The sequence below is a fragment of the Diorhabda sublineata genome, chromosome 3 (genome assembly GCF_026230105.1).
Source record: "Diorhabda sublineata isolate icDioSubl1.1 chromosome 3, icDioSubl1.1, whole genome shotgun sequence".
Taxonomy (NCBI): Eukaryota; Metazoa; Arthropoda; class Insecta; order Coleoptera; family Chrysomelidae; genus Diorhabda; species Diorhabda sublineata.
In genome coordinates, this window is record NC_079476.1 from 18,415,498 (window position 1) to 18,440,031 (window position 24,534).

Here is a 24,534-nt window from a genome sequence, read left to right on the forward strand (position 1 = left end):
ATAACATAAAATTGAGATTGTTGACGTTTCCCAAATTTCGAAACTACTTGTAAAATTTGTTATCGTTCATTTATCGACTATGATATGCATCAATGTATATCATACGTTAGAGACCGGTAAGTAATATTTTTCTGCGCATGTCGATATTTGTATACTTCAAAATCGTATCAAAGACATTAAGGTTATTTATTTCTAAATAATAGACTTTTTTAATTACAATTTGGGATGAAAATGTTAAATTCAGAAAAGCACATTCAGAGTTAGGCAACATTTACCATACTTTCGCGTATACTATACTTATTAATGCCGAATTTAGTTCTCCAAGTTTAAATTTGGAAATTGTGATCTCTCTAAGAAAACCAAAGACAATCTAAAGGTAGAAATGAAAGCAAATTTGATTTTCATCGAACCGGTATTCAAAATATACAAAAAGATGGCAAAATGTTGTAGATTATTGATAGAATATTAAGAAACCGTAATTACTTCCCGGTCCCCTGTTTTAAAATCTAAGACACGTTACATGTCATGCTGTACATCATACAAAATCTTACATGGGGGAGGGAACCAACTTGATGGGTTGCGGTAGGTTCAAACTGCTTGGATGAGCCGGCGCAGCTTTGTAACTGCAATAAGGCAGCGGAAAACGCCAACTATATAAACTGAAAGTCTCCTGCTATGTATGTGTCATTTGGTTTGATTTAAGCAAAATTTAGCGTGAAAATTACTGTGTATAAAGCTAGCTGGTGCTTTAAATTGATTTAACCGAACTGAATCCACTACATCACTCGCCAATTGAAGTTTCCACACACTCGCACAACCGGGCATAAAGTTTTCGAAGAAATTAATTTGTTATGACCTCTTACTATAATCGAAAAGTTCAACAAAATCTCAAGGTTGATTATAAAACGTTCTCTGTCTACAAGCCTACCAAAAGTTGAGTTAAAAATAAATTTATGTAAACACAATTTTCTATATTCGATAGTAAGTTTCTCTATGTTTTCAACTTTGCTTTCTATAAGTAGTGCTCTCAAAAACTTTTATAATTTCTTTGGAAATTATTGTGATCAAATTTTGTGAGCAACTACATATAAAAAGAAAATTAAAACGATATGAGAAACATCGTGTAAAGAAATATCTATCAAAATTTCAAATTTAAAGAGAACGTTGCACAGCATGCGATGAAGAAACAAAAAAAGGCGACAAAAAGTACAATGAGTATGTCTCAAGAAACAGCGACCTCGAAAACACCCGTATAGTAAAATAGAACTCATGTCTGGCAACATTTTCCAATTTATAAATTCATTTTATAACCATGCGAGATGAAGTTTTCAAAATGAATTTTTCCCCTGCACAAATACAATAACCATTCCTTATTAATCATTTTTCTGAAGCTCTCTCGAGTTGAATTCACCTTGAAACGTATTACTGCTCAAAAACTCCCAAATTTTGTGCTTTACTTCCTCATAACCATACGCTTCATGTTCGAACTTCGTTTTACCTCGAGCTGTTCTCTATATTCTCTTATTCGGTTAACCACAATTCGCGATTAAAGTAGTGGACCTATAAAGGTGGATTTATAACCTCTACGTTCGCGCTCACGCTGACGCTCTCGTTGGCTTCAACTTCGACTTTACTTTGGCTAGGCGTTGGAACGCGAACACGGGCGTTTGTGTTTATAAATCACACTTCGTGATCTGTTTAATTTATGTTTAACGAGGACGCCAACGTGAACTCGAGCGTAAAAATTTATAATCTGACCTTAAGATTTACATGTTTCGCAAGCATTTGGCTTGGGATTCCCCAATTTCGACTAGAATTTCTGTACACAGTTAAAATAAAACTCGCTATAAGCATTTACATATCGACGCAAGTTTAGTCATCCATAAACTCGTCCTAAACGCATTGTTTTATTTACATTCTGAATAAAAATATATTAAGTCAGACATAACCTCGATGTTCATTCGCAACGCATTCGTTGATTTTTTCGTTACCTTAGTTTTAAATTTTATCGTGTATTTAGAGAAACATGGTTGCAGAATAGTTCTTTGTTTCGTGACATGAGGTAATTTTTTTTAATTTACATATCAACTTACCATATTATACAGTCGCTGGCCAAATTATTAGACGCAATGGAGTAATTGTATATTTAAACTATAATATTATTGATTTTCATTTAAAAGATTTGTTTCAGACTACATGTTTGTATTTATTTTTAACATATGGCAACACTTTGTTGACAAAATGATACAAGAATGTAAACAATAGGTTCATTCTAACCAATAAAAAAAACCGTCCTTAGCACGGTGATGATTATGCGCAAATAGAGATTACGTGTTCCAACCGGGCAGTTACTATTATACGAACGATTTTGTTTTGTGTTCCAAGCGACTTAAGTATCGTCTGTGAACTGTCATCATAATCCTGAAAAGCCCGAGATTGCGCAGAAAATATCATTCAAACGCTTCCAATAACCGCCCAAAAGATTAGGAAAATGTATAAACCTAATTACAAACTTGTATCGGGATCGCGTCAGGTACGGACGTGTTTCTGTGTCTTTTGATAGTTTGGCAGTGTTATACTACTCAGTAATTAATTTATTTTGTATGCAATCCCTTCGAAAAAAAATTGGAATATTTTTATTATGGGTAGAAAACGCGATCCTATCCAAGTGAAAAACCTGAAGTGAAGGCGCTTGTGAATGCGAAAACATCTACAAACCGGGAAATATCACGAAGATTAAAGGTTTCTAAAGTTAGTGTACGACGCATAAAGAGTCGGGGAAAGAATTGAATACAAAAAAAAAACAAGGGGCAGTATAAAACCAATTTTTACTCCACATTCAGAGAAATGTTCGAAGAAACTTTATCTACAAAAAAGATTTGCTACCACGAAGGTGATAAGATCGCAAATTGTTTTAAGGCTTGTCGCCCCACCAGGAAGCCCAAGTTAACACCTGCAATGCATAGCAAAGCGCCCGAAGAGGAACAAACAATAACAAAAAAAGATATGGACTTCTAGAGATCGGTAAGATATTGTAATTTAATAAAAAATTGGTAAAGTATCATAACTTTCATTTAAATAAAGCAAAGAACCATGAGAGTTTATATATTTTTCTATTTCAAAATTTTGCATAATAAAGCTCTGCATTCGACAAGGTCCGTCATCTTAAACTAATAAATATCCTACATGCAACTGGAATTGATAGCAAAGATATTAACTTTATAGCGAATATTTACTGGATTGGTTAACCAGGAAAAGACCCGATCAACTTGTCATCTTACCGTCCAATAAACCTGCCACCAACAATGTCCAAACTACTCCAAGTAGAATAACCAAAGACTCACTTCGACAGGAATAGATCCCCATCCATCAATTTGGATTCCGACCCAAAATATTTAACAGTGCAACAAGTCCACCTGCTCAGGCAGTAAATAAAACCCTGGAGAACAAAAACTACCTACTGCTTTGCTGTTTTCCTTCATATCGAACAAACTTTTGACCTGATGTAGCACCAAGGAGTGTTATACTCCCCCAAACTACTATCTATTTTTAAATCGTATCTAACCAGTAGAACTTTCAAAAAGAAAGTTAACGAGCAAAAGTACGAAGTGTTGGCCCTAAACTTCTGCTGATGACACAGTCATCTTCTTGGCTAAACAAAAACCAGAAACAGCAACAAAGAATGTTTTACCGCTTCTAATAACAAATGTGGCTACAATACCACAAGAAGACAGGACAGGAAACATTGAAAAAAAGGAAACAACTTAACATAAAAGTAAGATAAAGGGGAAAATTCAAAGTCTCCGAAAGCAAGTCTGTCTCCAAGTTATACGGAATTAAGCTGTGGGATTGCTCTTCAAAATCTAAGATAAATAGAATTGAGGAATCCCAATCAAGAATACTCCGTGGTATCGATCAAATTACACCAATTACGTGAGCCTGGGAGTGCCCATAATACAAAAAGTTATCCAAAAGAGGATAATTAAACATCATAAAACCAAGAAATTCACCCAGAAACATAAAAAGACTTTTAAATCAAAGAATGTAACTAAATTTTATGATGTTTAATAAAAGTTTGTTAAAATAAAAATATAATAAGAAGAGTTAAAATCGGTGAATACTGCTCAAACAACCCCTAAAGTCAATAAAATGATCAATATAATAAAAAGAAGAAACAGAATAATATTTAAAAGTGAAACATTTTGGAAATATTGAAACCCTAGCCTTACACTTGAATTTTTTCTCTCCTGTATGCACCACTACTTTTCAATTTATACTCGCAACATATATTCCGAGTGGCCTTCGGTTAAGATGTTGAAGAAGGTATAAGAAAATGAATGGGGTGACAGTAAACAGCTTCCAGAACGCCAATGACTCTGTCGTAGCTGACTCAATGAAAGGTTTACAAACGTTATTGGATTAAATGGTTGAGAAATGTCAGAAGTATGGATTAAAACTTAATACCAAAAAGACTAAGTACATGATCATTAGCAAAAATCCAGTAAGCGACGGTGACCTTATTGTTGACAATGAACCATTAAAACGAACGGAAAAGATTAACTATTTGGGAATAACTATTAATGACAAATGGAGCACTCAAAAGAAATAAAATGTAGCATTGAGAAAACTAGAGCGGTATTCATTAGACTAAAAAACATCTTGTGCAGTCTCGGTTCAAGTTTACAGCTTCGCGTCAGGGTATTAAGATGTTTGTGTGATGTCTATATTTTTGTATGGTGTGGAAGCATGGACACTGACGGAAGCAACTGTTAAAAAGCTGGAAGCTTTTGAAATATGGACATATAGGCGTATGCTCCGAATCAGCTGATAGGATGGAGTGCGTAATGACGACGTTATGGTGCAAATGAGAAAGGAGAGAGAGATTGTAAGATCTGTTAAAACCAGAACATTATCTTACTTCGCACATGTACTGCGCAATCCTGATACGTATAGTATATTGCATCTTATCATCTAGGAAAAAATAGACGGAAAACGAAGTTCTCAAAGAAAAAGAACCTCATGGTAGAAAAATTTACGTCAATGGTTCGGTTAGACAAGTTCACTCTTCCGAGTGATCGCGAACGTCCGGTAACGGACTCAGCACTATAAGAAGAAGATGTATCATCCTGACTGTGTCGTTCCAACAATTAAACATCCCACAAAAATGATAACTTGGTTAGACATCGGCAACAAGTACAATGGACGTCTGAACGTCGTAAAAGGAATAATGAGAAAAGATCAGTACAAAGAAGTATTACGAAATCGGTTTATTCCGCAGCTCAAAGAACGATTTCCAAATGGAGAACCATTCACTTTTATGCCAAATGGAACCCCCTGTTACAGTGCTTGGTATGTTAAAGTTTTTTGTTAGCAGAATAAAATATTCCTATGTTGGTTTGGCCGGATAATAGCCCCGATATGAGCACGATTCAAAATATATGAGAGCTGGTGAAAAGATAATTATTCATATGTGGAATCGCCAACATCAAATTCAGGAGACAGTACAATTTTGTATTGACAGCATGCCGTGCAGAATTGAAGCTTTATTAGCGGGTAAAAATGGCTAAAAATATTGGCTTTTACTTATGGTCAATTGATTGGATACTACTACTGAAATTTTGAAGTGCGTTTAATAATTTGGCCAAGTACTGTATACAGAAATCTTCCTCATGAATAACACTATCTATTGGTAAAAGCTGCGTGAAAATCCGGTCGATAATTTTTGATTTAATAACGAATATACAAAGTCACTGTAAAAATAATTGCAGCGTTATCAAAGATACGGTCAAGTTTTAAAAATCAAAAGTTTTATAAAAGATTCCTTCGAGTGTAAAATAAATATATTCGTGTTTTTGTGATGAAGAAAATTAGTATACGGTTAAACATATTCGACGTACCTTCCCAATTTGGGATCCTCTTCGTCGGTGTGTTTGGATCTACTGCAGCATAACGCTATAATACCCAGTCTGTTTATGAAGAAACAAGTTAGATCCAATATTATTAGTACTAAAATGATAGCGGCAATCACTATACCAACAATAGTGGCACTACTCATGGCTGCGGAACGCACTGGTACTATTGGATCAATACCTAACGAAACAGAGGAAATCGTGTTAGTTTTTTGGATTGTTATTAATTGAAATGAAGGTGTTTTTGTGAGTATTTATTATATTAATTTGAGCTGTGTTTGTTAAGACAATGTTGCAATTATTATTCATAAATGAAGGAAATTGAGTGAATGTTACAAGAAAATTTCCGTAATTGTAATTATCTCAAACATTTTCAATATTTACTATATTATTTATAGATAACTGCAATTATCATAAAAACACTCAAAAAGTGGAAAATATATAGAGTGGTCGATAGAGGATAGGGTCGTACAGATTGAAACCCATATGTAATATCTTTCAAGCCAAAATTTACGCAATAGAAAAGACTGCTAGGAGTGCTAGGTACCTGGATACTAAGTGTAAAGAAACAAAAAATATAGGCTTGCAAAAAAATGGAACGAAGAGTGATGATGCCAAAGAGATAATGGCATATGAATCAGAGCAAAACATCAGAATATAATATTATCAGAAGATAAATGATTTTACTATATCAAAAGCCATTTGGTCACAGAGAAAAGATAAAAGATTCACGAAAAACTCAATCCAGAAGATCAGTGTTCGTGCTGTTGGCATAAAACAATATCAAGGACAACTTTTGAAAAGAGTTTAACGTAGAAGAAGACATGTGCATATGTCGTGCTTTTTCTATCTGTCGTACATGACCAAGCTCGCGAAACTGCTTTTATATTTTGCTAATTGTTCGTTGGGATATAACACATCTATCAATAACTCATGTAACTAACTAAGAAAAACGCATTTTTTGCCAAAAATCGATTTGATTCATCATGTGATCTTCTACAGAGCAATACATACTTCTCTAACTTCTCGATGCCGTGCTTGTAGAAGAATTTGTCTTGCTTCAAAATATGCTTCTGTTTTAGCAATTGCTTCTTCATTTGAGCTAAATTTCTAACCGGTAAGCATTTTTATGAGTTCGGCGAATAGCCAGTTGTCACTAGAGACCAGATCTGGACATTACAGTGGATGGGGAAGCAATACGAAAATTCGTTCATTTCAACCATCGTTTCAATCGACTGGTGAATCGGTGCATTGTCTTGGTGAAACAGAGGTTTTTTCTTCGACATATGAGGTCGTTTTTCCTTGATTTTTGCATTCAAACGATCCAATAACTCTATGTAATATTCGCTATTGATTGTATCCCCGTTTTGGAGATAGTCGATGGACAATATTCCTTGCGCATCCCAAAATACTGAAGCCATAACCTTCCCAACTGACTGTTCAGCTTCGGACATGGTTCACCGGCTGCAGTCTACTCAGATGATGATCGTTTTGGTTCCGGAGTTAAGTGATGTATTTATTGTCACATATAGTCACAAATCTAATTTTTTACATGTAAACGTTGCCAAACACTACTCTGAATCATCAACACGTTGCTGTTTTTGATCGACTGTGAGTAAACGCGGCACCCACTTTGAAAAAACTGTCTCATGGTCAAATGTTCATGCAGAATTGTAAACACATTGATATATTTACGGCCTCACGTTTCTCACGCAATTTCAATTCACGATCAGATATAACCAATTTGTGGCCTTTCTTGAAGTAACCACCTCAATTGGACGACCAGAACGTTCACCATCAACGATGCCTGTACGACCAAATTTAAATTTAGCAAGCCAATAACAAATGTTTTGATGTAGTAGTGTCCGTATAAAACTTTTAAAGCTATTGTCGAGCTTGTACAGTACTTTTTTATTAAGAAGCAATTATAAATTGGCACACGAAATTGTTTTGAAAATAACAAAAGTAGCTTCACTTAAATGGCTGTTATTTTTTTCTGACTAATCGAAATCTCATGAAATTCTACACTTTCGAAAGTTGGTACTTCATACACGTCATATGGATTGGACAATGGCAGCGCTATCTATGTGTCAGTCACACAACTTATTGAGTGATATTATACATGACAAATTTGGAAATTTTTGGAGACAGCAGTTATATTTGAATTCAAGACGTCATTTTACATGAATATCACGAAGAATAGTGTTGGGACTTGATTAATTTTTACCAGTGTTATTTATTATCAGAACGCATCGATTAAACCGTAAACTTTTTATTTATTTGTACTATTAATAGAATTAAAAATAAAAAAATAATTGCAACATTTAAACAGAGTATTCTTGTTAATAGTAACACATGTAGATGGAAAAAAAATAACCAAGCACAGTTTTCTACACCATAAACACCAGAAAATTAGACATTTTTTCAATATGTACATATATCGATATAATATTCGGTTTATATTAAATGAATGTCAATTTCTATCTATATTTTCAAGTATTATTACCACGTTTATATCAAAAAGTTTCTGAAAAAAATAATAGGAAAATATCTAAAAGTAATAGCTGAAAATTATTGTTTAGGATTATAAAATATCGTTCAGGAGGACAATAATTAAAATTACCAGAAATAACATTTTTCCAAAGTGTACTTAAATTACAAAAATTTTGAAAGTAATTTATTCGATTCTCTATAACTTCTAAATAAAGTAGATCAATTAATAAGTTTATTGTAAAAATTAATAGTAACACGGGAGCGCCACCTAGCGACTAATAGATGTAACACAGTACAGTGTTGAACAGAATCTACTAAATATCTTGTAATGCCTCTTCCTCTAACTATATTATTGCCCTTTGATGATATCCCCTTTTCTTGTTATAGCTTTGATGGTCTTTGTAGATAATTTATTAATCCCACTTCTTCTAGAAAATTCATGATGTAGTAGGTCTCTAGCTACCAAAGAATTTCATCTTCTATTTCATACATACAATACTCGAGTTTGACAAACGTAACTTCATCACCCTTTTCTTAAAATTTAGCACCAAGGTGATTACAAAGTTCCAGATCTCCTTCTTCACAATCATTTTTTATTAAGGGTAAATTTCTCAATCTTATACGCCTACTCAGCATACCGGAAACAATGCATTCAATCAAATTTTCTTTCTCTAAGTACTGATCGTGTCTATGTCTTACTGGTAATTTCGTTTGTTAATATTTCCTTCCTTTCTGTCGTCCAGCTCTTCACCCTCATAATTAACCTGTGAAGTCATCGTCTGCTAATTTAGGTGCTTCATCCGCCACCTCCAAAGGTCTTCTTTTTCACTGATCAGTTGCACCTATTTCGATAAAAACTTTCTCATAGAAAAATGTTCATCAAAAATCGCGAATATTCTGTCATTTTATATCTTCTTTATTATTATCTCCTACTGCAAATTATTTTGTGGGCTTTTTTCTGGGACAACAGCTTCATTGCTTCATTGTTTATCGTCAGAGGAAAGTTTGAGTAACACTCGCTTGACATATTATCTCTTTCCATCAAAAAAACAATTTTTCTCAGTATCAAAAGTGATATAGCACTGGTGGTGTTATCTACGTGCCAGGTTTTGGTTTTATTGAGTGATAATACCAGAAAAAAATAAGTGAATGGAAAATGATAAAGGAAAGTATTATAAATTCGTCAGAAACCAATTTCTTTGGGTCGTGCTGTATATATGTTTTCCTTAAAAGTACCTTGGAGGTCAAAACATGACTTTTGGATGACCTGTTTAGAGTTTGTGGAGAGGTGTCTGCTCGTTGAATTTCAATACGTTAAAACATTATGAAGATGTCCTCGAGACACAACCAGAAATGTGGTACTTGATGTCTAATGTACGACTTCTCACAAGGATTCTTCGTCTCAACTGGTTCTATTTTTTTTTGGTCATGCTGTACATACATCTTCCTTGAAGGAAACAAAAACCTTGGTGGTCAAAACAGGACTTTTGGATGGCCGGTTTAGAGTTTGTAGTATGTGAAGAGGCGCCTACTCATTGAATTTCAATACGTCTAAACATTATGAAGATGTCCTTAAGACACAACCAGAAATGAGGTACTGATGTACGAGTTTGTTCAAAGATTCTTTGTCTCAACTGGTTCCTATTTCTTAGGGTCTTCTAATACACTTTCTTTAGAGGATCAAAATGCATAGGTGTTGAATCAATACTTCTGGATGGTTAATTTGGAGTGTGCTTTATGTGAAACGTCGCCTGCTCGTTAAAACAAAGTTTTCTCATCGATTGCAACAAAAAAATCGAAATTTAGTAATAGAAAATTGTTTAGCATATCAAAAAACAATTTTTTAAAGGGCATTTGGAAAATATTTATATTGAGAGACGCTCATTCAGCCCTACCGTCATTATGAGAAATTGCAATGTTGTTTGTTGATTTTTTGGTAAGAATGAGATTTCCAAAGGACCAGTATTATTCAGTTTCGTATTCATAGTTTGAATTTATGAATTCCTCTCGCCTTATTCATGTCTTGAAGGTCATAATAGTGCGTTGTCCATTGAAACTAATGTCCCAGTGTTGCTTTAACTTTTGACCTAGCTTCCACTACTTTATTTACGTCATATTAATAAAAAAAGATAAAACGCACCAAATAAGAGGATAATTGATTTAAATTATAGATACACATTGAAATAATGTCCAGACAGTTGTTTCAGGGAGATTAAAAAAACTATCACCAAAAAATAGAGAAAAAATTTTTGGTTGTTACTTGGAAAAGAGGTCCATACTATTTTTGGTTATAAAATATTAATATTTTTAATAATTTTGTTTTGGTTTTGTTCATTTTTCGACACATTCAAGATAAAATGGAAATTACAAACCTATTTTGGTTGAAAAAAATTTGAAACCATAAATTACCAGATTTGTTTCCGAAACATTGTACTTATGAAATTAATTTTGAAAGTACATATAAAATGAACAATTTGAAAAAATAATAATTGATTATCATAATTTAAACAATTTTCGAAAATTATTCAAATGTTTTTAGGTTAGGGGGTTCCTTTTCTTCGCGCATCATGTTTAATTAGTACATAAAAATTTGTTTGTTGTTAATTATATGTTTTTTCGACAACCAAACTGGATTTCAGTAGTTAAGTTCTAGTTTTACCTTGAATGCACAAAAAAATTATTAAATATATGAATTCCACGATTTTTTATGTCCAAAAATAGTGGACCCCTCTTCCAAAAGTTTAACAAAATTTTTTAAAACTCTTTTTACACCCCCTGTAAAAAAATTATTATTATAATAAAAATGTTGTTCTCAAAAATTTGCAAAGTTGAATCCTTAAAATATGGAATTTTTGAGAACATACACTTGATGGTACATTCTAAATCTATTTCTAATACAGAACATGCTGGTATTGGAAGAAGAATCTTAGTTCTGTTTATATATAAGGAGAATTGTGAATAGAGAAATAGATATAATCCGTTTTTATTGTATGTATGTGTTCTGAATTTTGTGTATTTACAAATATACACATGCCATAACCTCAAAATTTGAACAAAAAAAGCACGGTTAAAGAAACTTCGACATTCATTAGTGCAAGCAATAAAAACTAAATTAAAACATGCTCTAATAATTCCAACTATATGCAACTGGAATTTTTAAAGAATCTATTTAAAGCTACGTACACTTTTGATGGTGATTGTCCATTGAACTTTTTTTTCACTCAAGCTGCTTTCCGACACTTCACAAAAATACAAAGCGCAAAAACATTTAAACACAAGCGAATTTTCATCATTTTTTTTATTGTTTTTTACGAAAAACTGACATTTTTTTATAAACATCAAATACAGATGGAATTCTTCTTCGAAATTATTTATTGTCCAACTATAGAAATGTTAAAATTTTAATTATACGAAATGTTACAAATTATAATTTTTTTAAAAAATATCTAACTAAAAACGTGCAAAAACATGCTGTTAAACAAAAAATTAAAAGGATATCGGTATTCTTACAACATATTTGATAAAATTTTCAGTCTTAACAACATTGATATAAGGTTTGTCTCTAAAAATTGTATACAAATGGACATATTTATTATTAGGAATTTTGAGAAACAATCATATTTCATAAAAAACTCCGCATTTATTGAAGCCTAAAATGAAACTATATTGTTTTTATAATATACAAGGTGCGTCCAAATACAAAAAAAAAGAAAATACTCTCATCATTAAAACAAAAAATTATTGATAGTATACAAAATATTTCGAATTTTAGTTCATAAATATTTTTTTCTACCTATTTTTCAAATTTTAATTCACGTGCTTTCAAATTTCAGGTGTAGTTTCGATTTTACTGGAAATTTGTTCAAAACTAACTTTTGATTAGAGACGATAATCCGTAAAAAGAATTTTATTTAACTAAGCTGCGTAAGTGTCAATTTGATTCCTGTCGAGACATTTTGAGTCCTAACAGCCGAATGAATAGGTTTACGTAAAAAACGTTTACAACCTTTTTTACAGAATTTTTCAACAGCTTTTATTCTAGTTTAAATGTTTTTTCAATTAAGTCAATATTTTCGGAGATATTCAATAAAAATTCAAAGGGGGCTGGGGAACAAAAGAAGATTTATAGGATTCTCTTTTCTCATCAAGTTTTATTAACAATTCCATCAAAATTGGAACTTTAACCCAAATGTCATTTGAAATTCCGTACTAGATTTCATTTTATAAGGAACATTAAATAAAATGGATGAACCATAAGACAAAATTATTAAATTAGTATATTGACTAGTGTGGAATATTTTGAATTAACTATAATGTAAAATGGAGTTCAAATATTTCAACCTCGATGATCCTGGAAATATCAATTACAGGAATTTATTGAATTAGTCTTCGATTCTTAACAAATGTGGAGAATTATGAATTTATTTGTTTGTTTGAATTAGATATTCGTGTTCAAATATACTAATTAATGTATCCTAGTAAACCTGGTAATGAAAATGACGAGAATTTATTAAATTAGTGTATTTTCAATTGACCTGTACGTGTGTGTAAAATTTTTAGTTGATTTAGGTGAAAATCAAGTGCAAACGTTTCATTAAATTTTATCCTGATGATTCTATTAATCCTTACTAGGATAAAGTCACAAATTTTTGTATTATTATTATCGGACTTTAAAGTGTTCAAAATTTTGAACCGATGTAATCGGTTAAGAGTTGGCAAAAAACGATAAATTTCGTTAAACTATAATCCTGGTGGGACCGTCGAGGATAATACCATTTATGAAATTATTACATCGTTATTAATCCTTATTTTAGAAAAGTATACAATACATACTTGTAATGAATATAATTTTATAAATAATCGGTTTTCTTGATTTTTTGGTTGAATATTTTTATAAGAAAGAGCAAAAAATCGTAAAAATAGTATGGAACATTATGTCAAAAATATTTTGTTATTTTAATAGGAAGATATAAATTACTCTGGCCTACAAGGTCTTTAGACAGTACCCCACTAGCCTTTTTCTGATCTAAATATTGAAAAAGAAAATGTATAACTTTAAAAATGTAAAAATGTTAACCATCTTCAAAAATAATTAGCAAAATATGTAAAATTTTACCTATAGGTTTAGCTCTTCATGTTTTTTGATACACCCTATATATTATTTAAAAATATATATCTAATAGTTGTATTTTTAGGTTTTATGAAGTGAAAAGTTTTTTATGAAATACGACTAACCTAAATATAAATAAGTTTCTACTTCAACCAATTTTTTGGCATATATACGAGGTGTGTTGAAAAAATTTAAAAAATATGTTATTTTCACATGTTTAGAGTGTCAGTATATAATTTTTTTATTAATACATACTCATAGAGCATGATATTTTTTTACTGTTTCTATTATTATTAATTTTGTTTATTGGACAAATAATCAAAGAATTTGTATCAAATTTTGCCATAAAAATCAAATAGAATATATGAAATATGAATAAAGTTTCATAATGAAATTAAATGAAACAAGAATTTACGTATATTGGAAACTTTTCCAGCATAATGAAAGTTCCACTTTCTCAAATCCCGATGAAAACAGGAAAAATGTGAAAGAAATGGTAGGGGAAGAAATATCATATCGATATTATGATTCGCTAAATTGTTCACCTGAGTGATTTTTTTTATTTCCAAAATTGAACTGAACCTTTATCGTTCTACAATCATAGATGATACTGAAAGGATGTCACATAGTTTAAGTTTCAGTAGTTTCATGAGAACTGGACATTTTATGAACACACCTTGTATATATTTTGAGTTTAAAATGATTTTTCTCTATAATAGAATTTTAAATACATAACACTTGTGGAAACTATAAAAATATTATACCCATGCAAATGGGGACGTGAAAAAATAAATAGAAGGAAAAAATAGTGAAAAACAAAGAAAAATTTTTAAAAAGTACATAGAAATTCAATAAAAAATAGTAACAAAAACTCAAAATTGAGCGAAGAATATTGACAAGGGTGCTCAACGTGAACTTTGAATTGACCATCATCAATCCGAGTTGAAAGAATAAGAGATAAGGGAGATAAAGCAATTAAAAACAGAACTGAAACATGTTAAAAAATTAATTAGTTAGTAGAACATTTAAGCAGAAAAAAAAATGAAAGTCTACTCTTGAAGCTGCACTTCTTACAAACTATTTTTTTTTTGGGATTGCGTTTACAGAAAAATTGTTACAATTTACTTTGCTTGGGAAAGCTTTAGCACAGAAAACCTCACGTTTTCAAACTCATACTGAAAGTTACTAAAAACTTCTGAAACTGTTTCCCTATATTCTGGTCATAATTTTTGTTATGACGTTACAAATAAACGTTTGATTTAATAAATATGTAGAAAAGTAGAATTGGAATGTTGATGATATTCCACATTTTTATAATACCAAAACGTTTCCTACTTTTCAAATAGCCCTTGAATAAAATACGAAAAATGTGGGAATAAAAAAGCCGTAGAACAGGCAAGAGAAATAAATAGATTGAAAGTTTAAAAAGACACTAAGAGATGTAATAAAAAATTCATAATTCATGGGATATTTGGAAAAAAATTGATTTAATGTATTATAATTTCAAATTTGAATAAATTTTTTCAACTATTTTATATTAATAAAAATTAACCGATTTTAAAATTTATAACCATCTTAACGTGAAATATACTTCGTATATACACAATAACATTTATTCTATAGAAGATTCCAAATTATTATGTAAAAAATTGTCGTTTCAAATATGTGGTAAAAATATTAACAAAAAAAAACTTAAGCTGATTGTTTATTCCTAGATTCTATTCAATATACAATTAGACAACTAGTACATTTTTTATTTAGTTCAATTTCATAAAATCTAACTATGATTGGCAATTGGGGAAGAGGATTTACAATATTATTTATTATTCACTCTCATTCATACCATTTCTAACATACTTCGAAATACTTGCTAAATATTTAATCATTTTTATAATTGATCAGGGACATTAAATTTTCAATTTCATCAAGTTGATATACTGATAACTTAAAGATCTTCCATTTACAATAGCAATCAAAAACTAGGGAGAGTATAAGCAAATTATAGGGGGGTAGAAACTTTTTTCAATTTTTTTCGTAGTGTATAATAAATCGTGTTGTGTACAAGGAAACATGGAAAAATGATGGAGACACCTAAAGTAGGACCTGAGATAAATTGGAAACATCAACTGGAACCAATCTGCAAACTTTGGTATCGAAGTAGAAGACACAAATAAAGTGAAAATGATAAGAGGAGTTCGTCAAATTTTCATCTTTAACTGGTACTTAGAATGGATATTCAGTGAAGCCCTATTTGGGGCAGAAAAAATTATAATGCTAAATACAGTCTACACAACATCAGATATGCAGATGGCACCATTATATATGCTGATAATATAAAAGATTTGAAAATCCTGATTGATTGTCACGGATAACCACAAGAAGAAGAATTGTGTACAAATTACAAGTGAATCCGAGTAAGTTACAACCGACTCGGATACTATGCAATATCTTTATTTGGACACTGATCCAGGTCCCTTTGTTATAAAGCCAATTATGAAGATTCGAACGATAGAAGACAAGCAGGCAGTATTCCACATAACCACTAGAGAAACAACGAAGTAAAACAAATTTGTGTGATGTTATTAGATGGAAAAAATGATAACTGATTATTAGGTAAACGAATTTGTCAAAAGAAATCCTTCAGGTAAATCACATAGAGATGGTATGAAAGCTGGACAAGGATTGAGACCGAAATGTGGTTTCAAAATAGATGAGAAAATAAAACTAAAGGAGATAACAAGCCTTATTCCACGAAACCACCAGAGAAACAACGATGTAAGACAAATTTGCGTGATGTTATTAGATGCCATTAAGAAGAATGATGATTCATGATCAGATAAACGAAATTGTCAAAAAAACCTTCAGGTAAATCACATATAAATGGTATGAAAACTAGACAAGGATTAAAACCGAAACGTCGTTTCAAAACAGGACTATTTAATACTAAAAGAATCAGAATCTTTTCCTCATTATAATACAAATTATTCTTGTTGCTATACGTTTTATTTTGATTTGCGTAAAGACCTTATTTTCGTTTATTTTGGAATTTTGTTATCCGGAAGCTTAAAAAGGACTTGTTCGAGTCGATGCGTATCATATTTTATTAAAATTATTAATATCACTTATTCCCCTCAATCGATGCCGCTTTTAAGCTGCAATTATAAATGGGAGAGCTATAACTATTGATTTATGTCGAAACTTGTATCTCTATGTTTAGATAGTGGCGATTATAAACAGAAAATTTCGTCCATGCGCCATGTTATGTCTTATATATAAATGGATATGATAATAATGAACCAAACAACATTTTTTAACAAAAATTAGTTAAAAAAAATTCAAAATTATTGATTGAAAAATAATCTTCTGGATAAAATTGACGCACCACATTTAATCAACATGAAATTTATAATAAAATGATAAAAAACAGTCAACATACTCATAATCTATTATTACATTTAAGCATACTAGTTATTACATGCTTAATAAAAGTTTGTGGCCACCAGCAGTCGGTTGTGATTGACAGCGGGAGATCCACGACTTTTTTGAGCTCGTGCCACTGATGTTTCATATCTGTCCAATCTAACGAATAGATATCAACAGCAGTAGGCAATAACATGGCTAGAAACATGAAATAAGGACCAAGACAAGGAGCAGAAGACATTATATGTTCCAACCTTGTACAGGTATTTATTTAAAGCCATTGACAGAAGGAGCTTTAGCTGAGATATTGAGGCTTCCAAATTTGTCCTCCAACTTTCACCAGACACATTCACTTTAATTTAGACCTTTAAGGGTAACTCATAGTTTCATTATAAAGTAGATTTTTTATCCAATATTTCACTAGTCTGATTCTGAGTTAATTGAAACAATAAATTTGATATTTTTTGGTTAGTAGAGGCTATTGTATAATCCTGATTTATGTACATGTAATTTTTTGGCACGTTTTCTACATTGTATTGGTCTTTGGTTGTGAGATTTCGTCTCACAAAAAAACTTTGCTGAAATAGGATCTTCCTAGTCCAGAATCGATGTTAGTACAGCTTCCTTCAATGATATAATTCCTTGGTGATAAATTTAATGTTTTAGCGCGTTCCCAAAGAAGTTCCAGAAAGGCCTAAGTTAAGATCAATTATAAACAAGAATGGTGCGTTAATTTTTTTCCAGAAAGAATTTAAAGTAAAAAAGAGCACAAAGTATTTTTTCGACTTTATTTAAGTGTTATCGTTCGTCAAAACGAAAAATTATAAAAATGATTTCATAAAATTTATCTAGAGAAAGCGTTCGACGACATTTTCGATTCATATATAAAAATATAAAATAAATTTAGGGAAACAAAAAAAATATGGATAAAAATGATGATCGAACTAAACTAAATGAAAATGAAGCCCAATAAAAACGGATTTAACGTGAAAAGCTGCAATAACTATATAGGCAAAAATTAAAAAAAAATAACGAAATGTAGCCATGCTTTGGTGCTTAAATTAAATATGAAATGTAAATTTTCAAAAATCAGTACCCATTTCAAATTTGATTTATTATTAAATTAATTTTTATATTATATTTTATAAAAAAAGGAAAAATAGAAGAAAATGAGAAACAAAAACAATTGAATAAAAAAATATTGTTTCCGAGTCGGTGTAGAAAAAAAAAATATTCTATGTAAATATCAAAGGGATCAGATTTATGAATATAAGGTATGGACCAAACGACGGATAAATTTTCATACTATTTAAATTGTATCAACTTTATTGAGACCGTAATTGCAATGTCCGTCGTGAAACATAGATGCAATGACGTTATTCCTTCAAAAAAAGTACCACAGAATGTAACAAAATGTTGTAATTTGTTTTTTGTTATAATCTAGTAACTTTAAGGACGATTTATAATCAGTTGAGGACGAGAAAAGGTTCGAGCTAAATAACAAATGAAAATATAGGAAGAGTAAATATTTTAGAATACGATCAACTATTAAAGAGGTTGATGAAGATTTCACGAGAGATGATTTTCAAATGGAAATATTTGTTTTTTATTAAATATTAAAAAGAGATGACATTGTTATCAACCACGAAGGAGACCTTCTTATCATGGAAGTAACGTTGGGATGTATTAACCAGAACAGTACTTTGACACTGATTTTTTTTCGCACAGACACCTTGTTTTTTTTTGGTTCCATAAAATCGAAAACACATCCTACTCCAATGATTTTTTTAAATCTTTGTTGTTCACTTCTGATTTACGAAAAAAAATATGAAAAATATCTCACTTGGATGTTTCATATGGTTTTATCACTGTTAACATCTGGTTTATTTCAGGAATGACCCTGATATAGGAACAAATTTCCTCTGCAAGACTAGAATTGTGGTGATTTTAAGAAGATTTGCTTTCGTAGGGCACTCGTACATTGTATGTATATCCGACCACTATTGTAGATGGAATTAAATTTGGGAACGTGGGAAACGCATTCGACAAATGACTAAATCTTTTTGGTAATTATGTCATTACAAAACTTTTGATATAAAATTTCTTAATATAAATAATATATGAATATATATTCTTTTACCATATTTTTAAATGTTAAATGTACCATTTTTTATAAGAAATAACTGAGACAATCGAATGGAGTGATTGAAAAGTTTTATTTTCAAAATTATGTCACCGGAGGGCATTTAACGATCAAACCACATATTAAAAAAAGACGTTAATGCAAATATTGTACGACTTACCTGTAGATAAGTTGATAAGTTTGGTCATATATCGCTTTAGAATTATGGGAAAAAAAACAAGAAATGTTTTTATAAAGATTTTAACAAATAAAGAAGATTTCTAATCACGGAATCGAAGTTGGGATAAATTTTTAACACACCACGTATGCTATTAAATATTTATAATTTTTCATATTCCTATTTTTGGGATATTATGAAAAATGGGAAGTATAACAAATTGAATCGTCTATTGATGATGGAGAAATAATTCGAAACTGGTACTGATTTTTTTAAAATGGAATGTCGACGTCATGCAAAGATGATTGAAATATTTTTTTACTTTGGAATATTACTAATTGAGTGGATAAAGATCAAAACTAGCTTTTTTTAATAATAATTTCTTTTTATATCAAAATATTTGTAAACCAGATAAACATTTTTTCGACCTACATAAAAGTAGAAATTAGAAAAATTTAATAGAAAATTGGGTAACTCAACTTGAAAAATAAAATTTTTATATACAGACTGTGCAATAATCAAAGAAAATGATTGAGGTAACGTAAAACTTTTTAAAATGATTTTCTTAAAGGTATTTTGTTATACACTCTGGAGTTTATCAAGAAAAAAAATTATGTGACGCGGAATTGTAAGTTGAGAAAAAACTTCGGTGAAAATTATTTGGAAAATGTGGAAAATCTTTATTCAAAAAAACAATACAATAATTAAAGAATTAAAATATTTTCAAAATAAAAAAATTATGAACTTTTGAGCTTTTGATACGAAAAAAGCAGATTAAAACGAAGCCCATTAATACGAGGTATAGCAAAGAAGTTCCGAAAAATTAATCATCTTGCTGTAACTTGCTACAAAACGTAATTTTAAGAAAAGATTTTCGTAAAATAATTTTCTAACCTCGACCTATAGTTTAAAAAAAAACGGTTAGATAACTTAAAACTTCAACACAAGGAAAAGCTACAGAACTCGCTTATAAGAAAGTCGATTATACAAATACAATAAAGTTCCGGAAACCAATTCACATTTACTTTCCTCAGTTTTATTCCAATCCTTAAGTAGTTAGTATAGATTTTGTGCATATTTTTCCAAAAACAAATCTGGTATAGTTTAATTTTTGGTAATATCTAACGAAAATATAAGTAAATTATCTCAAATCTCGTGAACAAAATCAATAGAGGATGGAAATTAGTAAGAAAAGTCCAATTAATGTAAAAATGGCCAAGCCGAGACTAAAAATCCTATTTTTAAATCGAGGATATATTGTAAAGCAGTTTAGGACCACAAAGCACCAGCTCATAGGTTTTTCTGGCAAATAAGGGATTTCAACAATCACTTTCCCTATCAATCCTGATATTGTAAATGTTTTCTTTCTTCAAGATAAAATCATATCTCATCTCAGTTTTATTCCAACCCAAATGAGGGATTGTTCAATTTTTAGTAAAATATGAAAATTTTTATCTTGAACTCGTAATCAAAGTAATTAGAGGATGGAAATTGATGAGAAAAATTTCCTTTTCTTCGTGGAAATATTCTTGGAGGCCAAATAGTTTTAGGACATTCCAATGATAGTTCACTCAATTAAACCCTATATTGCCGTTTCCCCAATATAAATTAACACTTCATGGTACCCGAGAGCATAAAAAAACGCTCCTGTGGTTGTGAAAGAGTTAACTTCAGATTATTACCAAAGGACTCTTCCAGGATAATGTTTAAAAGGAAACTAGTGCGAAGGTCGATGATAAAAATTTGTATAAAACTTGTTTCTTATTAATAACTTGCCGTAACTTATTTGCCACAACTCGAATTATACTGAATGTTTATGCAAAAAATTTTAATCGTCGTCAAAATGACAAAAACGTTGATTTATTTATAAATATTTTAATAGTGTCCGAACCTGGTCAAAATAAAAGAAGTGTGAACCAAAAAAAAAATCGAGATAATTGAATGAGTTACAGATGGATTTGGGAAGAGTTGGGAAACTGGAAACAAATGGCTCTGGATAGACAAAAACAGAGTCTGGACCTTGCCAAATTATAAGAAATTGTTAGAAAAGTACGTGGACTAAAAATTGATCGAGATAATTAGATGAGTTAGGGATGGATTTGTGAGAAACTGGGCACAAATGTTTTTGGATAGAGAGAACCAGAGTCCGGACCAAATTAGAAGAAATTGATAGAGGCGCGGCTGGATCAAAATATATAGTAATTCAAAGGGGGTTGAAGATACTATACACATTCTATCTATAAATTTTTTGATAAATTGATTGCGATAAAAAAGTTTTAAAAAGAAATAATAAATATTAAAATTATTTCGATACTAGTTATGAATATTTTATCCACTCTGTTACTTAACAAGGTTTTATTTACACTTTTGGTGCGGGGATCGTTTTTAGAACACATAATTTAACACACCAATTTTTTTTATATATAGTTTTTGTTCTTTCTCATTAATTTTTTATAACTATTTTTCGAATATTTAGCACCATTGAAAATATAGCACGAAAACCGTCACTATAATAGTCATAGCAGCTTGTAGAGGGCGTAACGAGCGTATTGTCGTCGCTGAGTTCCAATACAACCCTGAAGAGGCTAAGGAAATGAGATTTTGCGTTAATTATTTATTGACAGATGCCAAAAATATCATTTTTTTATATATATAAACAAACATTTTAATTGGAATTGAAAAAAATTACGTATCAATTTTTAGCAGCTATCAAAGTTTTACACTTAACTAAAAAAATTTCATAAATTTCGTTGTTCTGGAAAAAAAGTTGTTGAATATCGTTGGATGAAAACAGAATAAAAATATTTTCAAAAGAAAACAAAAATGTTCAAATAAAAATTACAAAGTACCTAAAATTTTTCAATTTTGTAAAATTTTTACTTAAAAAAAATAAATTCAATTTCTACATGTGAATAAATTGAAAAAAGCAAAAAAATCAACACAAACAGTTGGTAAAACAATTTTCCCATTACAGTTCTGTTTTTCGATAGATACGAAATTAAATGCAATTTTCTATTTACCAACGATCTATTTTTATTTGGTTAAATCATTATCACCACTCTTAATTTCCATAACGAATTTTCACATTAATAAACCTAAGCATTCCACCAAAACAAAAATAAAAACTGTCGAACTTAATCTTATACTGCGATTAATAATCGTATTATACGTATAATACTGTTGATTCTCACCTCTTGCCGTCTTAACTTTGACTTGAGCTGGTGAACTGTCACCGATGGAGTTATGCGCGCGCACTTCGATCTTATAGATCGTATCTGGAAGGAGTTTGTCCAATTCGAAGCTGGTATATTGAATGGATCGTTCGATTTGTTCGGTACAATCACGATCACGCCATTCGCCATTGATTTTTTCAGTCTGTAGATTCAAATATTCAAAATTACTCAGATTCGAAATTTGATGTTATAAAAATTTATTTTTATTCAAGGTCTGATGTCTTATAAAACTAACAATATTAATTTACATACATTTAAATCTCCAATAATATACTAAGAGATGGATTTTGGAAGCCAATTATTTTTATAATTTGAAATTAAAATAAACCTTACAACAACTGGAAAAACAGTTTTGTTCTAGTTTAACTCATTAATGCCCACGGGATCCTTAATGGCCTTTAGAGTAAAAATTAATTCATTACGATTTGTGATTTGCAGATGGCACTAAAAGTTCATCCATCTGAAAGAACGTATTTGATTCATCGTACTCTCAATCCTTCGTGACTCACGAAAGCGTACACGTGTTTGTAAACGCTGCGAATTATCAATATGAATAAAAAAAACAATAATATCTTCAAACTACACTCGAAAGCAAATAAAAATAAGGAGTCTAGGTTATTATTAAGTTATTTATTTTTTTTTTTTGTAAAATTATAATCAACAGTCAAGAAAATTGTTCCCTCCCCTGACCCCAATAACAATCGCTTTTTCATGGATCTAATGAGTTCCTTGTCTTGTCGAGATCTTGTCGATGCTACCCCATCATGCAGTGAACGCAGTTTTGACGTCCGACTTCGTGGATGGTGCAGAATTTCTAACCCGAACTTTTCTCTTAAATGCATCCTACAAATTCTCGATAGGGGGTGGCACTGGCCAATCCATAGTGACAATTTCGACATCCAGCATCGAGTTGATCCTGCAGGATGGATGGTATATGGAGGAGAAACTGGTGTAGGGAACGACGTAATTTCTTCAATATATCAGTTCGAAGTTAATCCTTCGGTTCCACCGCTAGTTTGAATAAAAACCAACTCGGATTTTGCTTCCATTGAAATACCTCCTTCAAAAGCCACGTTTTCTTTTATGCAACAAACTTTCTCCAAGTCTTCTATAGACTCGTCCACTTCTATCGCTACCATGCAAACACGTCTAAAAAGAGAAAGGAGCCCCATTGACAGTCAGTCTAATTAGCGTGATTTTTGACAAATCGTAGAGAGATGCTGGGTACGCTGGGGTTAATTTGAGGCTATTAGCTAACCTTTTTGGCTCAAGGTTAGCTGCTTCAAGACTTCTTCTAACTGTCCACCCACTCACAGCTACTGCTAGAATTTCTTCGAGCTCTTGCTGGACTTGAATACATGAGGGCCCGATTCCTGAGCGATGTGCTAACAATGAATCCGTCATCTCTATCTGTTTCGCACATTTTTCTTTCGAAACCGCATTGTCGATGAAAGTTATTTTGGTAACGACAGTAAACTCTAGAACCAGCAGAATGAATCATGTTCAGAACACTGGCCACTTCTCTCTGACTCTGGTCCGCCGCAATAGGGTGACCGTTTGAGAGGCTTTATCACTTTATCACTGATATGGAGGGTAGAGGTAAGGAGTACCATCTCAAATGGGAGCTTAGCTTTAAAAACTGTCCGTTTGTAGATGGTAAATTATAATTCAAAATTTTACCAGAATGGCGCTCAAGTCGGACGAGATATCATATGATCGTTCAGTTCAGACTTCCGTCCGTCTTATTTGAATATGTAGTGTTAAAAAATTTTAAATCACTGACTAGAGTCGTCGCTTCATTTAAAATTTACACTCATGCGATAGTAGCGCCTCCCTAGCGTAAAGAATTTGATGGACATTTTCTGTAGCACAAAGATGGTTCTCCTTACCTCTAACCTCCATACTAACTGATAGTGGTGGGTAAGGTAGATAACTTTTTATAAGGGACAATTACCCCTAATTAACATAAAAAAGGTGGTTGCCGATCATAACATATTGTTAGACTGTGAGACAATATTTTATATCATATTAAAGCTAATGCCATTTTGAAGATTGTTTGTCGACTTGCG

At 31.2% G+C, this 24,534-nt stretch overlaps 1 protein-coding gene across 4 annotated transcripts in view; it reads right to left on the minus strand.

Moving 5' to 3' along the window:
* Positions 1 to 24,534, minus strand: part of LOC130442020 (fasciclin-2-like) — a 283,194-nt gene that overhangs the window by 4,320 nt on the left and 254,340 nt on the right. The window contains exons 7-9 of one of the 4 annotated variants that reach the window (XM_056775973.1): positions 22,424 to 22,607; positions 5,898 to 6,090; positions 552 to 623 (exon numbers count right to left, since the gene is read on the minus strand). In XM_056775973.1, coding sequence (XP_056631951.1) covers positions 552 to 623; positions 5,898 to 6,090; positions 22,424 to 22,607 — 449 coding nt within the window. Of the gene's footprint in view, positions 1 to 551; positions 660 to 5,897; positions 6,091 to 8,982; positions 21,818 to 22,423; positions 22,608 to 24,534 lie in introns of those variants that run through there. The other 3 variants (XM_056775972.1, XM_056775975.1, XM_056775976.1) reach the window with 3 other exon arrangements.